Source organism: Periplaneta americana, chromosome 14 (assembly GCF_040183065.1).
Source record: "Periplaneta americana isolate PAMFEO1 chromosome 14, P.americana_PAMFEO1_priV1, whole genome shotgun sequence".
Classification (NCBI taxonomy): domain Eukaryota; kingdom Metazoa; phylum Arthropoda; class Insecta; order Blattodea; family Blattidae; genus Periplaneta; species Periplaneta americana.
This window is the reverse complement of record NC_091130.1, coordinates 56,566,765-56,585,722: the sequence shown is the minus strand read 5'-3', so window position 1 is coordinate 56,585,722 and position 18,958 is coordinate 56,566,765. Positions and strand designations below refer to the sequence as shown.

General features: G+C 33.2%; 1 protein-coding gene and 1 long non-coding RNA gene across 2 annotated transcripts in view; one reads left to right on the top strand and one right to left on the bottom strand.

Annotated features, from left to right (window-relative positions):
* Positions 1–18,958, bottom strand: part of Vps8 (vacuolar protein sorting 8) — a 71,895-nt gene that overhangs the window by 27,724 nt on the left and 25,213 nt on the right. The window contains exons 9-12 of the mRNA XM_069845297.1: positions 17,910–18,023; positions 15,387–15,505; positions 12,945–13,291; positions 3,552–3,756 (exon numbers count right to left, since the gene is read on the bottom strand). Coding sequence (XP_069701398.1) covers positions 3,552–3,756; positions 12,945–13,291; positions 15,387–15,505; positions 17,910–18,023 — 785 coding nt within the window. The remainder of the gene's footprint in view (positions 1–3,551; positions 3,757–12,944; positions 13,292–15,386; positions 15,506–17,909; positions 18,024–18,958) is intronic.
* LOC138713313 (uncharacterized) lies at positions 8,581–18,727 on the top strand. Its single transcript, XR_011335838.1, has 3 exons — positions 8,581–8,651; positions 8,734–8,847; positions 18,597–18,727. It is a non-coding gene; the product is annotated as an uncharacterized lncRNA (long non-coding RNA).

Here is an 18,958-nt window from a genome sequence, read left to right as displayed (position 1 = left end):
TATTAGGTATGCCATTAATGTTAAAAAAAAGTGAAACAATATTCATCACTTCCATAAAGATGTTTCCTAAGATCTGAAGTGAACCATAAGTAACAGCATTTTTAATCAATTCTGCATACTTGACATTCTTAAAGTAAGGAGACTGACAATGATTCTGAAAAACAGTTTTAAGTTGCATAAAAGAATAGTTGCGTGCTTGTAAAATATTTTATATTATAATGTATGTTTAGACTGTTTGTATGACAGTTTGTATGTCTGTCTATTTCTTAGTTAACAAAAGTAAGATTCAGATGAGTTCACTACTGTATCCAACGTGGATACAAAACCGGAACATAGATACATAATGAAATTCTGTATTCATTTTAAAAGCAGTACCTTTTGGAACCTATAACGTGACACAGAGAAGATTTATAAAACGATGCTTTATCATTTGCACAAGATTTTAGACTTCATCTATGGTTTTTGGAGGCGATTAAAACAGAATATGTACTACAGACAGGTTAGCTTTTTAATACTGATACTAAACAAAACACACAGAAAACTGACCAAACCACCAATGAAGATAGTTGAATAGCCCTTTTAAAAATCACTGAAAGGCTTGATATTGAAGTCTAATAAGTCCTTTCAGATTCTCTGCAAAGAAACATGAAACACACACAAATAAATGGAAAGACAAACTGAATATAACAATACACCAACTATCATTTACAAGCTATGACTTAAGAAAGCAGCACTGATGTAAAAGGAAACAATCACGGTAAGTAAATAGCTGCATGTGTTCAGAGAACATATTAAGTTACAAAAATATTAGGGTCAAATCACATGGACCACAACTTTGCGATTATTTTGCAGTTTTGTGTGGTTGTGCTGTGGGCGGTCAGGAATTAGTATGGGAACAGGTGACAGTAACTCACACGGACCACAAACTGACGTCACTGTCGACTAATAATTATTTGTCGTATTATTATTATTTTAGTTGCGATTAAGCCCATTTAGGACTATGCAAAGTATTTAGAGGGATTTCATTGCCTCTTTTTTTTACCCATAGTTCTCTCATTCTTTGGCAGTGGGATTCTTTTTTCTTTTCAGTCCACATTGTTCCAGTCTTTTTCGTCAGTTTTTGCTCTTTGTCAACTTGCCATTTTACGAACTTCGATTCCAAAGATCTCTCTGTTTAAGATGTCTTCTTGTGTGATTGTTGCTATTTTAAGTCATTTTTTATTTCCCCAATCCATTTTATAGTATCTGTTTGTGCTTTACTCCTATTTTCATAAAATTCAATAATTTGCTTTGTCTGGGTTCATTCTTTTGTTGTGTCTGTAAAATTTTAACTTTTTTTCTTCTAATGTCACTATGTCTGTGTATTATTTTTATTTCTTGTTTACTTCTCTGTCCATATTGTTCATCTATGACTTTGAGCCTAAAATTTTCCTTCTTTATTTCAATGTTTTGACATCAGCTTTTTTATTCAAAATTAACGTTTCTGCTCCATAGAGACATTCTGGTTTAATGAGTGTTTATAATGTCTTAATTTTGGATGTTTGGATATGCACTTTTTATTGTAAATATTTTGAGTGAGCCGAAATGTTTTCTCCATTTTTTTGGCATCTAATTTCGTTTGCTTTTGTATCAACTCCATTTTCCTGAATCATGTCATCGATGTATTTAGATTGTGAGGCTCGTTTAATTTTACCATATTTGGTTTCCATATACTTCGGTGCTTGTTTGTTGCAGTTAATGTATTCTGTTTAATCGAAGGATATCTGGAAACCGATTTTCTCCGCGATTTCTTTTAACAGTTCAATCTGTTTTTGAGCTGTTATGATATAATGAGTTAAAATTGCTAAGTCATCTGCAAATACTAGGCAATCTATTTGTTTTTTATTCTAGTAGGTTATTTTACGACACTTTATCAACATCTTAGGTTATTTAGCGTCTGAATGAGATAAAGGTGATAATGCCGGTGAAATGAGTCCGGGGTCCAACACCATAGTTAAGCAGCACTTGCTCACAATGGGTTGAGGGAAAACCCCGGAAATAGGCAATCTATCTTTAATTTATCTCTGCCTAATGTGATTGGTTGTTTAATTTTGAGGATTGTTTTTGTTTACACCACTCTTGCATTACTTTTTCAAGAACACTGTTGAAAAATAATACTGTCCATCTCCTTGCCTTACTCTCCTATTTTTCTTCGAAAGGTTCTGAAATTTCCCCCATAAAATTAACTTTAGACTTTGTATTTGTCGGTGTCTCTTTATGGTTGCAAGAGTTTTGTGGTCTAAACCATTATTATTATTATTATTATTATTATTATTATTATTATTATTATTTGCAGACGACCAGCTAGTTATAGCACAGAGCTATGAGGACATAGAATATATGACCAGAAAACTTATAGAAGAATATAACAAATGGGGTTTAAAAATAAATTTAGAGAAAACACTATATATGTCCTGTGAAAAGGAAATGAAGGATTTGGTTTTGGAAGATGGAATGGGATGTATCAAAGGATGTGAGGAGTGTGAATATTTGGGGGTAAAAATGAACTCAACATAAAGCCAGGAAAGTGACACAAAATATAGAATTCAGAAAGGTAGATCGGCAATAGCTATGTTAAATGGGGTTTGGTAGGATAAGACAATAACAATTGAAACAAAACTCCAAATCTATAAATCTATAATGAGTACTATAACATATGGGATGGAAACGTGGCATTTAAAACGAATCAGAGATTGAAACTCCTCTCCACTGAAATGAATTGTTTTAGACGTTCCACTAGACATTCTAAATTGAAAAAAATTCGAAACACAACCATTAGACAAGAAATGGGAGTAATAGTACATTGTTAGATTTCATTAACTACAAGCAATTAGAATGGTATGGCCACATACGTAGGATGCGAGAAACAAGATTGCCCAGACAGATTTTAGAATGGATTCCATCAGGAAGAGGAAAGAGGGGAAGACGAAGGAAAACCTGGATGGACGATATAAGAAGTGGAATGAAGGAGAGAGGCTTGGAAGAACGGGATTGGGAGGCAAGAGAAGAATGGAGGAAGCAGATAAGAATTTAAACACTTTGGATACAGGAAGATGTAGTTTACATTGTAACCCTGTTAATGATGATGATGATGATGATTATAATTATATAATAATAATAATAATAATTATTATTATTATTATTATTATTATTATTATTATTATTATTATTTTAATTAATTTTAACTTATAACTCGTGTTTGAGCCTATTCTATGTTTCCCAAAAGTTGAAGCCACTGGTTGGATCAGAAGAGAATCTGAAAACAAGAGTAATGAAGTAAGAACTATTGTGAGTGAAAGAAGTTGAGAGGACAGGGTTTAGGAGACTAAGTAGGATGACCCAAAACAACAGAAACATCCAAGAGAAGGAGAAGAAGAAGAACATTTAGAAGTAGAATTGTACGCTTTCAGTAGTAGTTTGGCTGTGGTATAGAGAAAATGATACTTCACATATCATTGCCAAAGTACTAAATGTTTGAAGTTATCCATTGATATTGATTGAATTTTAGATACCTCAGATATGGATAAGACTGCTCTGTGTCAGAGGCATTCTTGCTGTGCAGACATGTAATACATTTGAACACTTCATGTTTTACTCTTTGGTCATCTTCTGCAGGTACATCGCCAGAGAGGGGATATGCTCTTCCAGCAAGGCAGCAACTAATGTAAACTAGCAGTTTGTTCCCTAGAGCTATGTTGTTATCACTCAGCTGTTTACCTGTGCAACAGAAAACAAAATAAGTTGAGTTAAAATTATTGTAATCGTATTTCTTCTGCATATGAGGAACATAGTCTCCGTTTTCTCCATTCTTAAAAAAGTTGAACATGTAGCATTTTTTCTTCATTCTATGAACGCAGAATTCAAACCTGCAACAATAAAGTAACAAAATTAGTTTTCCTCCATCTTAATATGATGTTAAAAAGGAAGTGTTTGTCGGAGGAGACTCGATTTTTTCATTTCATGAGAAAAATACTAAGAAGGAGAAAACTCATTTCTAAATGATGCTCCTAATATAAAAATACTTCAGAGTTAAGCTCAAACAAATGAGAAAAACATGCCAGAACTTTTATATAATTTACCTATATATACCCATACACATACAATATAATCAGCACAGAAATCAAATGCATACGATTATGTGATCAATTCTTGCTTCAATATTCTTAAAAGCTACAACTGAGGCAAAACCAGTGCAGTGAAAACATCCCAGCACATTGTCGGTTTAATGTTCTGTTAACAAATGTCACAAGAAAATAAATAGGAATAGTGGCGGAAAAGACAGAAAGGACCACCATATTTGTTATGGATCAGTGAACCAAAGCTAAGTCTAATATTTTAACATTCATGTTACTTTTAAATGTCAATTTTTGTAAACAGAAAAATAATATTAGAAATGACTATAGTATACATACAAGATTTGATAAATTTGTTTTAAAACAACCTTCCTCTATTAATGTGAAACTATGATGGCAATTTACCTTAGTTGATATTTTCAGCTTGATATTATAGCCATCTTCAGGTAATAGTGAGGTCCTTGCTTGTTTCCGGTTTCTTCTGATGGTGCTTTGGTGGTGGGTGCGTTTATTATCAGTAGTGTTGTGTCAAATAGGTGTGTGTTCTGAAATTTAATTGTGTATTGAGGATATGTTGTGGATGTGTTTTTGTATGTCTGTAATGTGTCACAGCCATATCCAAATCACTTCATATATGCAGAACACATCACAAACATCACACATGCAGCAACACAGACAAGGAAATCCTACATGCTAAACCGCAAAACCAGAAATTAAATACACTAGAACAGTACGAAATATACAGATCAACAAGGTGCCAAAAGATGATGATGATTTCCGATGACCCGGATCTTAGTAGTTACACCATTCTCGTTCTTGCTTCCCAATATAGGCTAGTTATATCTTGTGCAACTTTATCTATCTTTACTTAGAGTGCTGCACTGAAGAAGGTGTTCTGCATTCAATAGAGCGTCTGTGTTGCATAACATACAGGTGTCCGAGTCGAATATTTTCATCCTGTTCAAATTATATGCCAGGCAGTCATGACCTGTTAGAATCCTAAATTTGAATTTCATTTTTGTTTTGTTACCGATAAGCTGCTATACTTTAATGTGTAACACTTTTATTAAGCCGCCAATGCTTATCTACTATAATAGTCATTTACATGAATAAGATTTTTACATGAACGTTTTCGATACCATTTTTTGTATCATCTTCAGATGCATTATAATTAAAATTAACAATTAACATTTGTAAATGATTGAAAACCTAGCCATTGGTGTGTGTGTTCTGTGAACTTCTTTTCGTGATTAAGTGTGTGATACATTTATGGATGTCGCTTGTACTTGTGTGTCTACTAGTAATTAGTGCTAATAGTAATACTAAGCTTACTTAATATCAATCAATTTCTAAAATGCAATATAAAACTTATAGTATAACACCAATATAAAAACTTTTATAAAAGAACACTTGTTTGGTCGTTTTTGTTATTCTGTCTTTGAGTTCTGTTGTGTCTTGCCTTTTAATGGGGCGATTATAACTGTTCTCTCTTTGTTTTTATATAAAACTTCATAATACTAAAATGCTGAAACATTTGAATAAGAAATTATACGAATTACATATACAACTAGCAAAATATTTCAACAACTTATGGGACCATATTTATCAAAACAGCCACAAGAAAATCAATAAAATAATGGAACGGAAATATGAAACACTACAGAAAAAACTAAACAATCTAATCAATAACCGACCATAACAACAACCCAACAACGTCACACAAAACAATAGGATAGTGAACTTGACAACTCTTAAGTTAAATGACCAAGAAACAAATATCCTCAACAATGGCTACAAACATAATTATCCACAACTTAATAGAAAACTTGACAATAGAAACCCAACACATTATTTCAAACAATAAGCATGAGAATAAAGAATTCTTACAATATAGCACCGCGAAAATCATAGAAAATTACATTACAGACCCAACAACTAAAATAGTACATTATGCAACGAGCCTATAATGATAGTAATTAAGAATCGAGTATGGATATTTATGAAACGAGCACAAGCAAGTTTCATAATTTTCATACGAGCTTCTTAATTACCATTATAGGCGAGTTTCATACGACTTTTTATACTCGACCATATTTCTAACTTGAAATTACCAGTATTCAGATGTATACATTTTATTTGTAACTGACAAGATCGGAAGTGACCTTGTTCTAGGTCGTGAATTGTGAGATGTGCGCAGACGCGAAAGTATTGATTTTTTCCGAGGAACAATAATGTCATTGACCTTGACGTAGTCCCGTTAAACTTGATAATATTGTAATATTATAACCTTGATTATTGAATTCGACATTGAAAAACGAGATGACAAATTGAATTTATTTGAATATTATTTACAATTAACGCTAATTATTATAGTAACAGAACATAACCTTCTGCGACAGTATTGGATTTCCAGCCTCCGTGACTTTTCGCTAATTCTCTTTTGATTGCATATCCGAGAATAATCGATACTTGCGGTTTTATAACGGTAGAAAGCTGACCTGTCATTGGCTGAACAGTTGTAACCTGAGTCGTCATTGGCTGAAAGACCTGACCTTTAATGAGTAGGTGTACTTTAATGACATGCATTAAAGGTCTGCTACCAGGTGTATAACTACTACATTTCGGCATGGTCGAGCATAAAAGATTTTAAAGCAACAAAGAAACCACACAAAGAGTTAAAACTATTAAAACAAAAACTAGAAGATAATAACATCATACACATAAAAGCAGACAAAAATGATGCAGTTGTATTAATGAATAAAACAGAATACATCGACAAAACGAATGCATTTTTTGACAATAACCAAATCACTGAATTGAAATCAGACCCCCACAGCAACATATCAAAAACAAATAAAAACAGCTATAAAAAACGCATCAGACCTAATACCAAAAAGTAAAAGTCATAGTTTCATAATGAAGAACCCTAAAGCACCAAATTTGAAAACACTGCCCAAAACACATAAAACAGAAATGACTATGAGACCAATAGTTAATTGCAGAGAATCACCAAATTATAAAATCAACAAATTTTTATACAATTTCCTAAATACAAATATTATACAAGATACTCATTACAACATCAAAAATACACAACAAATTATAAAAAAACTTCAAAAACTGAAAACCACAAATAATACTAAATTACTATCGCTAGACATAACAAACTTATATACAAACATTCCAATAGATGAAACCATAGACATAATAGCCAAAAAACTCAACGAAGCTCAACTAGATAACAACCTAATTCAGCAAGTCATTCAGTTACTGAAAACATCACTGAAACAAAACTACTTTAAATTTAATAATAAAATATACACTCAATCAAAAGGTTTAGCCATGGGTGACCCCCTTTCCGGATACCTAGCAAACATATTCTTACAAAATTTAGAAAATGAACATATACATGATCTAAGTAACAAATTCCATTTTAGCATTTACGCAAGATATGTCGACGACACATTAATAGTATATGAAGTCCCCCAAAATTTGAACACACAAATACTATATGAGTTTAATAAATGGCATCAAAATATCAAATTCACATTAGAACAAAGCAATAAAAACAGCCTAAACTTCCTAGATTTAAATATAACAGTTAAACCTCCATTAATAACCTTTAATATATACAGAAAACAAACGTCAACCACACATTCAATACGCAAAAACTCTATACACCCAGCCACACATAAAACCAGTAAATTCCGATATCTTATCGACAGATTACTTACAACTCCACTAAATAAAGACCATTACAATAAAGAAGTTAATTACATACAAAAACTAGCACTCGAGAACGGATATGAAAAACAACTAATTAACAGACTAATTCAAAAAAGGAAAACAAAATTACACAAAAACAATTTTACCACACTTCAACCAGAAAATGCAAAAAATAATAAACAATGGCAAAGCATGAAGTATTACGGCAAAATCTCAAATAAACTCTGTAATTTTTTCAAGAAACAAAACATTAATATAGCTGCTAGAACTAACAATAAATTAAACAATATAATTCCCAATAAAACCAACAGTAACGAATCATTCCTAAATAGCGGAATATACCAGTTAAAATGTAAAAACTGCACAAAAACATATATAGGTCAGACACGACGCAACTTCAAAGTCAAATACAGAGAACATATAACGGACTTCATTTACAATAGAAACAAATCTAAATTTGCACAACACCTTATTGAAGAAAATCACGAATTATCCAACATAAATGACACATTAAATATAATAAGAATTACAAACAATCCCTCAATAGACACGGCTGAACAATTTTATATAGCAAAAGAATATATCTCAGGACAACCCCTCCTTAATGAACAAATAACTAATACTAACAATCCCTTATTTAATTTATTCAAATCGCTCCCGCGAAAACAAAAGCATACAGTCACCACACAGGCACCTCCAACCCCCCCTCCAACTTCCGGTATCAACGATGTACTTTGAACTCTGTGAGCAAGCACCATTATTCCAGCTCAGCCACGCAACCGACAAGTACACAACATGCAAAACAGCTGAATTGTAAGTTTATTTCCTATTATAAAATATAGTTAAAACTCAAAACATCTAAATTCTAACATTAATTATATTAACACTGTTACAGAGAAGCACTGGCTTTGCTTGAATACGGAGCTCGACATCAAACCAAATTGTAACTCAACCTGTTAGACGATCGAATTTGCATAGGAAATAGTGGACAACAGTGAACTCCAAAATGGTAATGTTAACATGTGGTTACGTGACAAGTAAAAAGTAGATAAGGTTTTATACAACTACAACAACAACAACACACAGTACAAAAGTGAAATTAATAATTCGTAAGCTACCCCAGTTCACTTCGTAAAAAACCAAGTGATTAAAACAAGTGCTCTACAAATTGCTTCTTACACAACGATTCAGCATTTTAGTATTATGAAGTTTTATATAAAAACAAAGAGAGAACAGTTATAATTGCCCCATTAAAAGGCAAGACACAACAGAACTCAAAGACAGAATAACAAAAACGACCAAACAAGTGTTCTTTTATAAAAGTTTTTATATTGGTGTTATACTATAAGTTTTATATTGCATTTTAGAAATTGATTGATATTAAGTAAGCTTAGTATTACTATTAGCACTAATTACTAGTAGACACACAAGTACAAGTGACATCCATAAATGTATCACACACTTAATCACGAAAAGAAGTTCACAGAACACACACACCAATGGCTAGGTTTTCAATCATTTACAAATGTTAATTTTTAATTTTAATTATAATGCATCTGAAGATGATACAAAAAATGGTATCGAAAACGTTCATGTAAAAATCTTATTCATGTAAATGACTATTATAGTAGATAAGCATTGGCAGCTAATAAAAGTGTTACACATTAAATCCTAAATTTGGCTACAGCATCCTTGTGGTCTAAAAAATGTATGGGTAGGGGTTTTCATTCAATATCTATTTTCATCCACTTTTTTTCCTTGGTATGTTGTTTTGATGTGCTTAATATAAGTTTGATCAAGAAAAAAAGAAACCAGAAACAGGCAAGGACCTCACTAGTAATCTGAAGATGGCTACATATCAAGCCGAAATTAGTCAACTAAGGTAAATTACCACCATAGTTACACATTAACACAGGAAAGTGTTCATATAACAAATTTACCAAATATTAAATGATAAAAGTGTATTAAAAAAAAGCACGCATGCACACACACACAGCTATTTCCTTTAAATATTTCTTCTTCTTCTCGTTATACTAGGCCTACAGCCTGTTCCATCCAGAAATTAGGAGTCTCTCCATCTTTTTTTCCGTCTTCCAAGTGATCTCTTTCCCTCCACAGGTAAACTGTCCCTTGCTACGTGTACAATTCTATCCAATGTCATGCGGGATATATGTTGGTTCCATTGAGTTCATCTATCTACCCAGTCACCTATTGGCTGGATATTTGACTGTCTTCTAATCTCTTCACTTCTAACCTTGTCCGTTCTAGTTTTATGCACGATTTTCTCTAAAATATTCATCTCATTTGTCTCTAAAATTCGTTGTGTTCTAGAAGTATCCGCTTTTGTCTCAGAAGCATAGGTCGATATTGGGCGTATTACTGCTTTATAGAATCTTGTCTTAGTATTCTTATTTAAGTATTTATTTTTCCATATTTTTTCCATATATCATCATCCATGCAGCCCGCTATTCTCGCTGCTTTATTGGCCTGATGTATGGCTTCATTCTGCGATGCTCCCCAACTGGTTATCTCAACACCTAGATACTTTAAATATGTGAAAAAATAATTAGTTATAGTCGCGTCGCTATTATTTCCAACGTGACTCCTCCTCTTTGCTTATGCCTTATGAAGTAAAGGCTCTATAAAGTCTAGGTAGGTAGTATCATTTGCCATTTTTGTTCTTTCGTTGCTGAGCTACCAGACGAGGAATGTATCTGCCACAACATTGAACATTATCATGTCATAGTTCCATGACAATAAATCAAACGCACTATAATTGAGAAAATAACTGAGCGGCACATAACGTCTTTGTGTGCTTTCTGCAAATGTCAACAAAAGAACCAAAGTGGTGGGTGATTATATTAAATATTTATTGAACCTTAGGAAGTGCATAACGTCATCAGCAGCGAATGACAAGATGCACACGTTTAAATGTAGCCAACCTGCAACATGATTGGGTGCCGGAAAGAAGAGCGATGGAACTATAGTTACATATACAGAGTGTTAAAAAAAAGTATCCAATATTTTAGGAGGTGATAGTATGCATCAAAATAAGAAAATAACGTCTAATAAACATGGGTCCTACAACACATACTTTCTGAGATCTGAACACTTGTTCATAGGAGGTGCTCAATGTGACGTCCATTCATGGCAATGCATTTCTCAGCATCCCATTGTGGAATCCTGGGAAATGAGAATGCGGATGCTTTAGCAAAGAAGGGCAGCACTGCTACTTACAGACCTGTTACTAAATCTACGTATTACTCTGTGAAAAGATTTATTAAATCTACATACTTAGACTTCAACAAAATAAAATTTGATAACACAATCGCAAGGGAAAAAATGGAACTCTCTGCATCAAAATCCACAGTTAATTCCCGATTTACCACGAAAATCGTCTGTAGCTGTATTTAGATTGGCAACAGGCCATGATTGTTTGGCCAAACACCTGCATAGAATTGGAATATATCAGTCTCCTAACTGCCCATTGTGTAACTCAAACCAAGAAATGGATTCGGAACACCTCAAAATCTGTGCTTCAGTGGCTGACCATGATAATATCTTTGAAAAATATTGGAGTGCAAGAGGTCAAATGACTTTATTGTCAAACGCCTGGCATTAGAAAACAACAACAGATTGTACAACTCTGACATATCATTCGCCTCATTTTCCACATCTAAGCAATAAATTCCTCACAACAGCCTATATTGCAGAAAATATACGAAATAACATTAATTGTTAAACAAATTAATCCAGCAGTATTTGATAGATCAATATTGTCTGGAAGAAGCGCAAAAAATTACAATTCATAAGAAAAGACCAAAAGGTATTACTTATTGATAAAATAAGAGGCCTACAAGATTTTGTAGTCTCTTGATCACCTCAGCAAGATCTCTTAGTGGGGAAAAAATGATTCTGCCCTCTACATTTCAGGGTAGTTCACGAAACATGCAGCAGCTATACCAAGATGCTAAGTCTTTTGTTCAAACCATGACAAACCTTACATTTTCTTAACTTTCACATACAATCCGCAATGACCCGAAATAGCTACTGCATTACTCCCACATGAAAAACCCACTGATCATCCTGACATTGTTACTAGTGATTTCACATTGAACAACTGAAGACGGATAGGTTCAAGGAAAAGTATTTGGTAAAAAAAAAAAAAAAAAAAAACATTCAGAGGGAGTATGTTTCACTATTATGGAAGCAAATAACTATCAAAATGCCTGGTATTCTTCATTGAAAATAAATCTGAACAATTTTTATTGAACTTTTTATGGACTTAGTTTGCAGCAATTGCTGCACAAGCCACTAGTTATTTATCGAATCTTAGGAAGTGCATAACGTCATCAGCTGTGAATGATAACACGCACACGTTTAAATGTAGCAGAGCTGGAACGTGATTGGTGCCGGAAAGAAGAGCGATGGGACTATAGACTATATACAGAGTGTTGAAAAAAAAAAAAGTATCCAATATTTTAGGAGGTGATAGTATGCGTCAAAACAAGAAAATAATGTCTAATAAACATGGGTCCTACAACACATACTTTCTGAAATCTGAACACTTGTTCATAAGAGGTGCTCAATGTGACGTCCATTCATGGCAATGCATTCCTCGGCCCTACAATACAACAAACTACCAGATAATCATACCGTAGTTGACACCCCTGGCATGGAATAATGATATGCTACAAGAAATACTGAAAACAAAAGTCTGGTTGCAGATATGAGCGGGGTTCAGCAGAGCTGGTGTTGTGAATTTTCGTAATCAGCATGTGTAGGCTAATGAAAATCCTCATGCAGTTGAAGAAACAAGGCATCAGCACCGATTCTCAATCAACGTACAGGCAGTCACGACAGATATCTATTTGACTGGACGCACAATAAATGATTACCTTTAAGTATATCTTTTGAATAACAGTTCAAGAAATAAACTCTATATGGTAATATCACTCACAACATAATAAAAGATCTCAATTGTTGCAAAATGAGTATAATGTACAAAAAAGTATGTCACCTTCATGAGACTCACTTTTTTATTTATCAAGTGTATTTTTAAGTGATTTCTTTCCTTCCATCATTCATTATCATATACTGACTAACCTGTAGCTAGTGCAGCTTGTAGAATAGGCATCAGCTCCTCCAATGGTGTGACATAATCCCGTAAGCCGCGGTTGTGAATATGAATGATAGCGTCATACAAGCCATTAGCTCGACACAGTCTCATGACTTGGTCAATGTCTAGTGAAGATACGTCCAGATGCACGATGCAAGCCTCCAAGGCTTCGAGCATTCCTTGCTTCTCATAGTGACTCACGAACTGCTGTGTGATCGAGGGAGGAACCTGGGGCAAGTGGTCACTCAGCAACCATGGCTCAAGGGATTCCAAGAAACATGCCTGTGCTGTGTGATGGAGGCAGGCATCCCACAGTTTTCCAAATAGAATATCTCTGTAAAGCAATAATAAAATATTACAAAAAAGCATTTGCATACACACAAACACAGAGGAAGATAACGTACAGTTAATACTGTACAATATTAAAATAATTTTTTGAGACTTTATACACTTTGCAATAAAATATTAACAAGTAACGGTAATAATTTATTTATGACTGATTAAAAATTTGGATTAGGAGAATAGAACTTGTTATTTTTTAAGTAAGACTTCAAAACGTAACTAATAATTTGCAGTTATATGAAGAGTCTGTTTAATTCAGTAAGTGTCCTTTAAAACTGTTCCATTATTTTTAAAGTCTTGAAAATTATTTATCACAGTTTAACAAATTCATTTTGTAATCAGTCACTTCTTCAATTACTAAAATGTTGTAAGTGACAAATTGAAATATGTTCATTTTCGCTTTTACTTATACTTTTATCATACCGTTATTTATATTATCGTTTCAATAGGGATCATTTTTATGTCATCTGCAACAGGAAGTGAATTTATATTGTTTAAACTGCGATCTAAGTATACATTTCAAAGACTTTGCGAAACGAAAGTTACAGTCATAAGTGTAGACCAGGAAATCATTCTCTTTCACTAGTAATAATATAGTAATGAATTGATGGAGTGGTCGACCTGGTTGGCGAGTTGGTATAGTGCTGGCCTTCTATGCCCAAGGTTGCGGGTTCGATCCCGGGCCAGGTCGATGGCATTTAAGTGTGCTTAAATGCGACAGGCTCATGTCAGTAGATTTACTGGCATGTAAAAGAACTCCTGCGGGACAAAATTCCGGCACATCCGGCGACGCTGATATAACCTCTGCAGTTGCGAGCGTCGTTAAATAAAACATAAAAAAAAAAAAAAAAATGGAGTGAGAACGATACACTCCTAAGCCACAAAGAGACAATTTTACAGGAGAGAATATTGAAGGTTTAGAGTCCAATGTTATTAGGTGCAGTATCATAATTTCTTTGGCGTATACTTACGATATTTGTTGAGTAATTTTTATAATATTTTACTAGTAGCTTCCCCATATGTGTAAGAAATGAACTCGCACAAAAAACCATTTTTGATAAAAGTGTGGTTTGGAACTTTCTCATTCCCACCCCTTCAACTATTTACGTTGTGTGCATTTTATTCATATATATTATTTAGGTAAATGAAGTGATTACAGTTTGTGGTTTCCATATGTGTAAATATGATAAAGGCATGAAAATGCCCGAAGGCATGTATCCAAGAAATTTTTATATTGATGTGTATATAAATATTTCAGAATTAATTTTACACCCGCTATACTCAATCATCTCAATGATCATTAATTCCACATCGTTGTTGTCATCTACACCACTATGTCTATGAAAATAACAGAGTTCCGATTCGTAAAAATTTCCATTCCGAGCCCTACTTGGAGTTAAAATTAAACTGGTCTTATGATTTAAATTAAATTAAAGAAGTTCATGACAATGACAACTGTGATGATGGTTGTATGGTATGGAATATGGGTGGAAAATGACACAAGCTCATGCCATAATATCTATCTTCAAATTTTGGTTGTTGGAGAAATAGCCAGCAAATTTTGCCAGGAGTCGTCTATCAGGGACAGGGTTCTTTTACGTGAAACAAATCAACCACACAGGATACCTAGCTTTCTCTCCCACCGGAAGAAAGCCATGCCAAGAATTTATATCATCCTTAAAAATCATCACCCTCAGTGGAGTTTAAACCTATAAACCTCAGACCCAATGGCAAACATAGTAAACACTGCACTACCGAGGATGGTAGTGACAGCAGTGATTGATTACGAAAATTTTCCTTAATTTTATTTCATTTTAATTTTTAAGGCACATTAATTGTGTATTATATTTCTCTCTCTATACTTTAATTAATTACAGTATATATGAGAATACTCCACACCATCAAATAATCTGCGCACCCTAATTTTTGGAAAGAAAATTTAAAAAAGTGTTTGAGGCGAAGCGGTACCAACATTATTTTAAATAATGCGTGCATCCAAGTTTTTCTTCGCTAAATTCCGGCAAAAATATGCACAGGAGTATTCACGCATATACGGTACTCATTTTGCAATTAGTTAAATATCTCACATGACTTCTAATTCAATGCAGTATTGGATACATGCAGGCAAAGCCTCCTGGCACAGTTCTACGTCACCACTCCCTGGCTCCAATATCTCTTCAATGTATGTATGCAATATTTCCAGCACCTGAAACATGCATTTTCTTATCACTTACATACAGTAATTAATTATCATAGTTTTGTACAGTAATCTCTGTACAGAGATATTTATATGTCCAGGGGGCTATCACACAAAAGATACTAGTGACAAGTGACAATTTACCAATATATGGATGACAAATGTCAAGTCGTCGTAATTTCTCTATTGAGGTTCTGTCTTGCCACTGATTGAGGTTCTGGCTGATATGTACATCTATTATCAGGCAGTACATCTCACTTGACGATATGTGTCAGAGGAAGAACACTTGTTTGTAACTTATGCATCTGAAGTCTGATTAGTGTACTATGTAGCTAATTGGCGATGTATGCAATGAAGGAGGGAACGGAACTGGCCACCCTATCCCATTATCTCCTGGCCTAGTTGCCTCATAAGTGGTACCTTGTTAGTATAACTTGTGAGGTTCAGATCTATCTTCTGACAGTTGACTAAACAACAACACAATTTCATTAATTTGTCATGATCAACATAGATTACAAGTGAAAGGCAACCATATTAACAATTCTGTTCTAAAATATTGCGAAAAAAGTAGTGTTATAATACTGAAATCTGTTTTAAGTATTATTTAATTCTGCATTAATTTAATTACGAAAGAAAGACAATAGTAGTCTATGACGCACACAAAATTCCAATAATTATGTGTTTAATTGTTGTAAAACCCTCTACATCATCAGGTAGAAGAAAATCGACTAAGTAATTAATTGAAGGGTTCAGAGCCATAGTGGGCCAAGTGCCATTTATTAAAAATGGAGAAAGCAAGGGTTAAAGTGAATACCATAGTTTAATGAAGATTGATATATCATTTAATTTTAACGTGTATACTTTATATTACTTGCTATATGTTTCCATTGAATTTTTTTTTTTTTTTTTCCACAATATTTACACAGTTTAATAACAAATTTTCTATCATATAATTATTCAACTTATGTTGGTTTAACTTACACTTACTTCTGGTTTTAGTGCAAGATATGTTTCCATTGAATTATGGTAATAACTTAATTTTAACCCTTGTTTTCTACGGATTTAGTAAATAGTGCTTGGCCCACTATGGTTCTGAACCCTTCAATTGTTGCAAAAATGACTCGAAATGATCCTCTTATCACGTTTTTTGATAAATTAAGAGAAGAAAATGATGTATTATTTGGACAGTTTTCTTACAATTTGACGAAGGAAGTAAAATCAAATATAGTCGGCTCCTGATAATTTGCATGCGGTTAATTTGTTTTGCTGATAATTCGCGATCTTATCTTTGAGGGGAGGGCGGCGCAAATTCTGTCTTTCCATTTTCTCTCAATTTACGCTTCTTCCTCTCTCTTGATAAATTTGAGATCTAAAATCACAAAAAATGAACAATTATTTAAAAAAAGATGACATAATTTATTTTCGTTAAACTAAAAGTGTCTTATGATATTTTTTAAAACTTGTGTTTCTTGTTTTAAGATCCTATCTCACTGCAGCACTGTATAATATTTTACGTTTCAAAATATTTTGCACTGTTTCACACTTTGCACTTGATTTTGAAATGTATTTTAGTAATTAAACCCGTCAAAGTAACTTTTACTGGACTTTAAATTCTGTATTAATACAAAATTTTGCGAATAATCCGCGAGTTTCGATATTTCGCGGAAATTCATGCATTAATTACTGCTAATTATCGGGAGTAAACTGTAAAGAACTCCACATGTATGCTCAATCAACTGGTCTGATATCACCGAATAAGGACTGAAAATATGCTAGAAAAATAATCTGACCAAACTTTAGGAAGAGACCTATGGTATGTACTTACATTATTATCTTTCAAATGAACATTATTATCAATTCTTTAATTATTTTTTAAATACAGCGTCTGATTACTATCAAAATATCTTTTGTTGGTTAGAGGTAAGATCTACTATGTTGCAGGATGTCTAATAAGGCTCTGCAGTAGCAAACGATGTGTCAAATTTAATTAACTGGAATTCTTGAAAATCAATATTTATCTTTAGCTCTTATCTACTGCAATTAGCTGGTAATGTTTCAGGAGACATCGTGAAAACTGGTACCACATACCAAGAAGTAAGTAAGTAAAGTTAGGTTTAATATTCTTGTATGGTTGGATCTGTACTTTCAAAAAAGAAAAAGTAAAATCAAAGTTGTGATGAAATTATGTAACTATTTTTACTCAGAACAACTAATATTACAGAAATTAAAACACGTCCTATTTTTCACTGCATCAGGTATTATTACAGAATGGTGAAAAGATGTAAAGGAAATATCTAAATGATATATGAACTGGATTAGTGGATGTTTTTTCATCTTCATTAATAAAGAACAAGAATTTTACTTAAGTCACAAAAATACAAGTTGCTTAGCCTAATCATGTAACAGAACATACCTTCTCACGTGCCATTTCTTTTCGCTTCTGTTTTGTTCCTTTGAGGCCCACAACTGCTTTGGCCTTATCTTGGTAGAACGCCATTCCCAACATGAGTGCATCCAAATATCGATTCTAGTAACAGAACATAGCTTTGCGTCAATTCAATAGTCTTTTATATAGTCCTACTATATTATTCATATGTACATTTAATGTTATCATATGACATTATTGCTTGGGGATCTTCACCAAAATCAACACAACTACTCAAATTGCAGAAAAGAATACTTAAAATTGTTAAGGAAGTCTCTATTCGAAGTGAAAGTATAAACATTTTCAGAGAACTTAAAATTTTACCTGTACCTTGCATATTTATTTTAGAAATAGTGTGTTATTAGTCTAAATTATAGATTCCTTTAAAACAAGTTCAACCTATCATGAGTATGGTACCAGAACAACCAGAAATATACACTTGAATTATCACAGACTTATCTGAAGTCTTAATAGTTATTCACATAGAGGCAGCAATTTATACAATAATTTTTCACAAAATATCAAAGAGCTTAATATGGAAAAATTAAAAAAGAGGTAAAGAACATTTTATTAACATGTATGCCATTTTGTACAAATGAATATCTAAATTTCAAGATTTAGTAGCTTGATTAATTTTCTCTTCTTGATACTGCCCTTGCTCATTTTATGTCCCAGGTTGCCAGAGTGGAGATCAATGATGGGAAGAGGAAACGTAGTCTGGATGGGACAGTGCCAAACACACCGGGAAACTAGAAGAAGGGGTCAAAGTTGAATGCTCCTGGATGGGCTTTGTAGCCGAAATCGGCATTTTACCTAGGAAGTTTGTATTGTAATATATACTATAATATACCTTTATACTGCGCTTCATTTTCAATGAAGAATTAAATGAATTTTAGTTTTGCATGTTACTTAGAATTAAGTTTGCACTGTATATTAAATTAAATAATTTTTCTTGCAATGACGATACCATGAATTTTTGTAATTCCTACAGCTAATAAAAATCATATCAAATGAAATCAAATTACAACAACTAACAG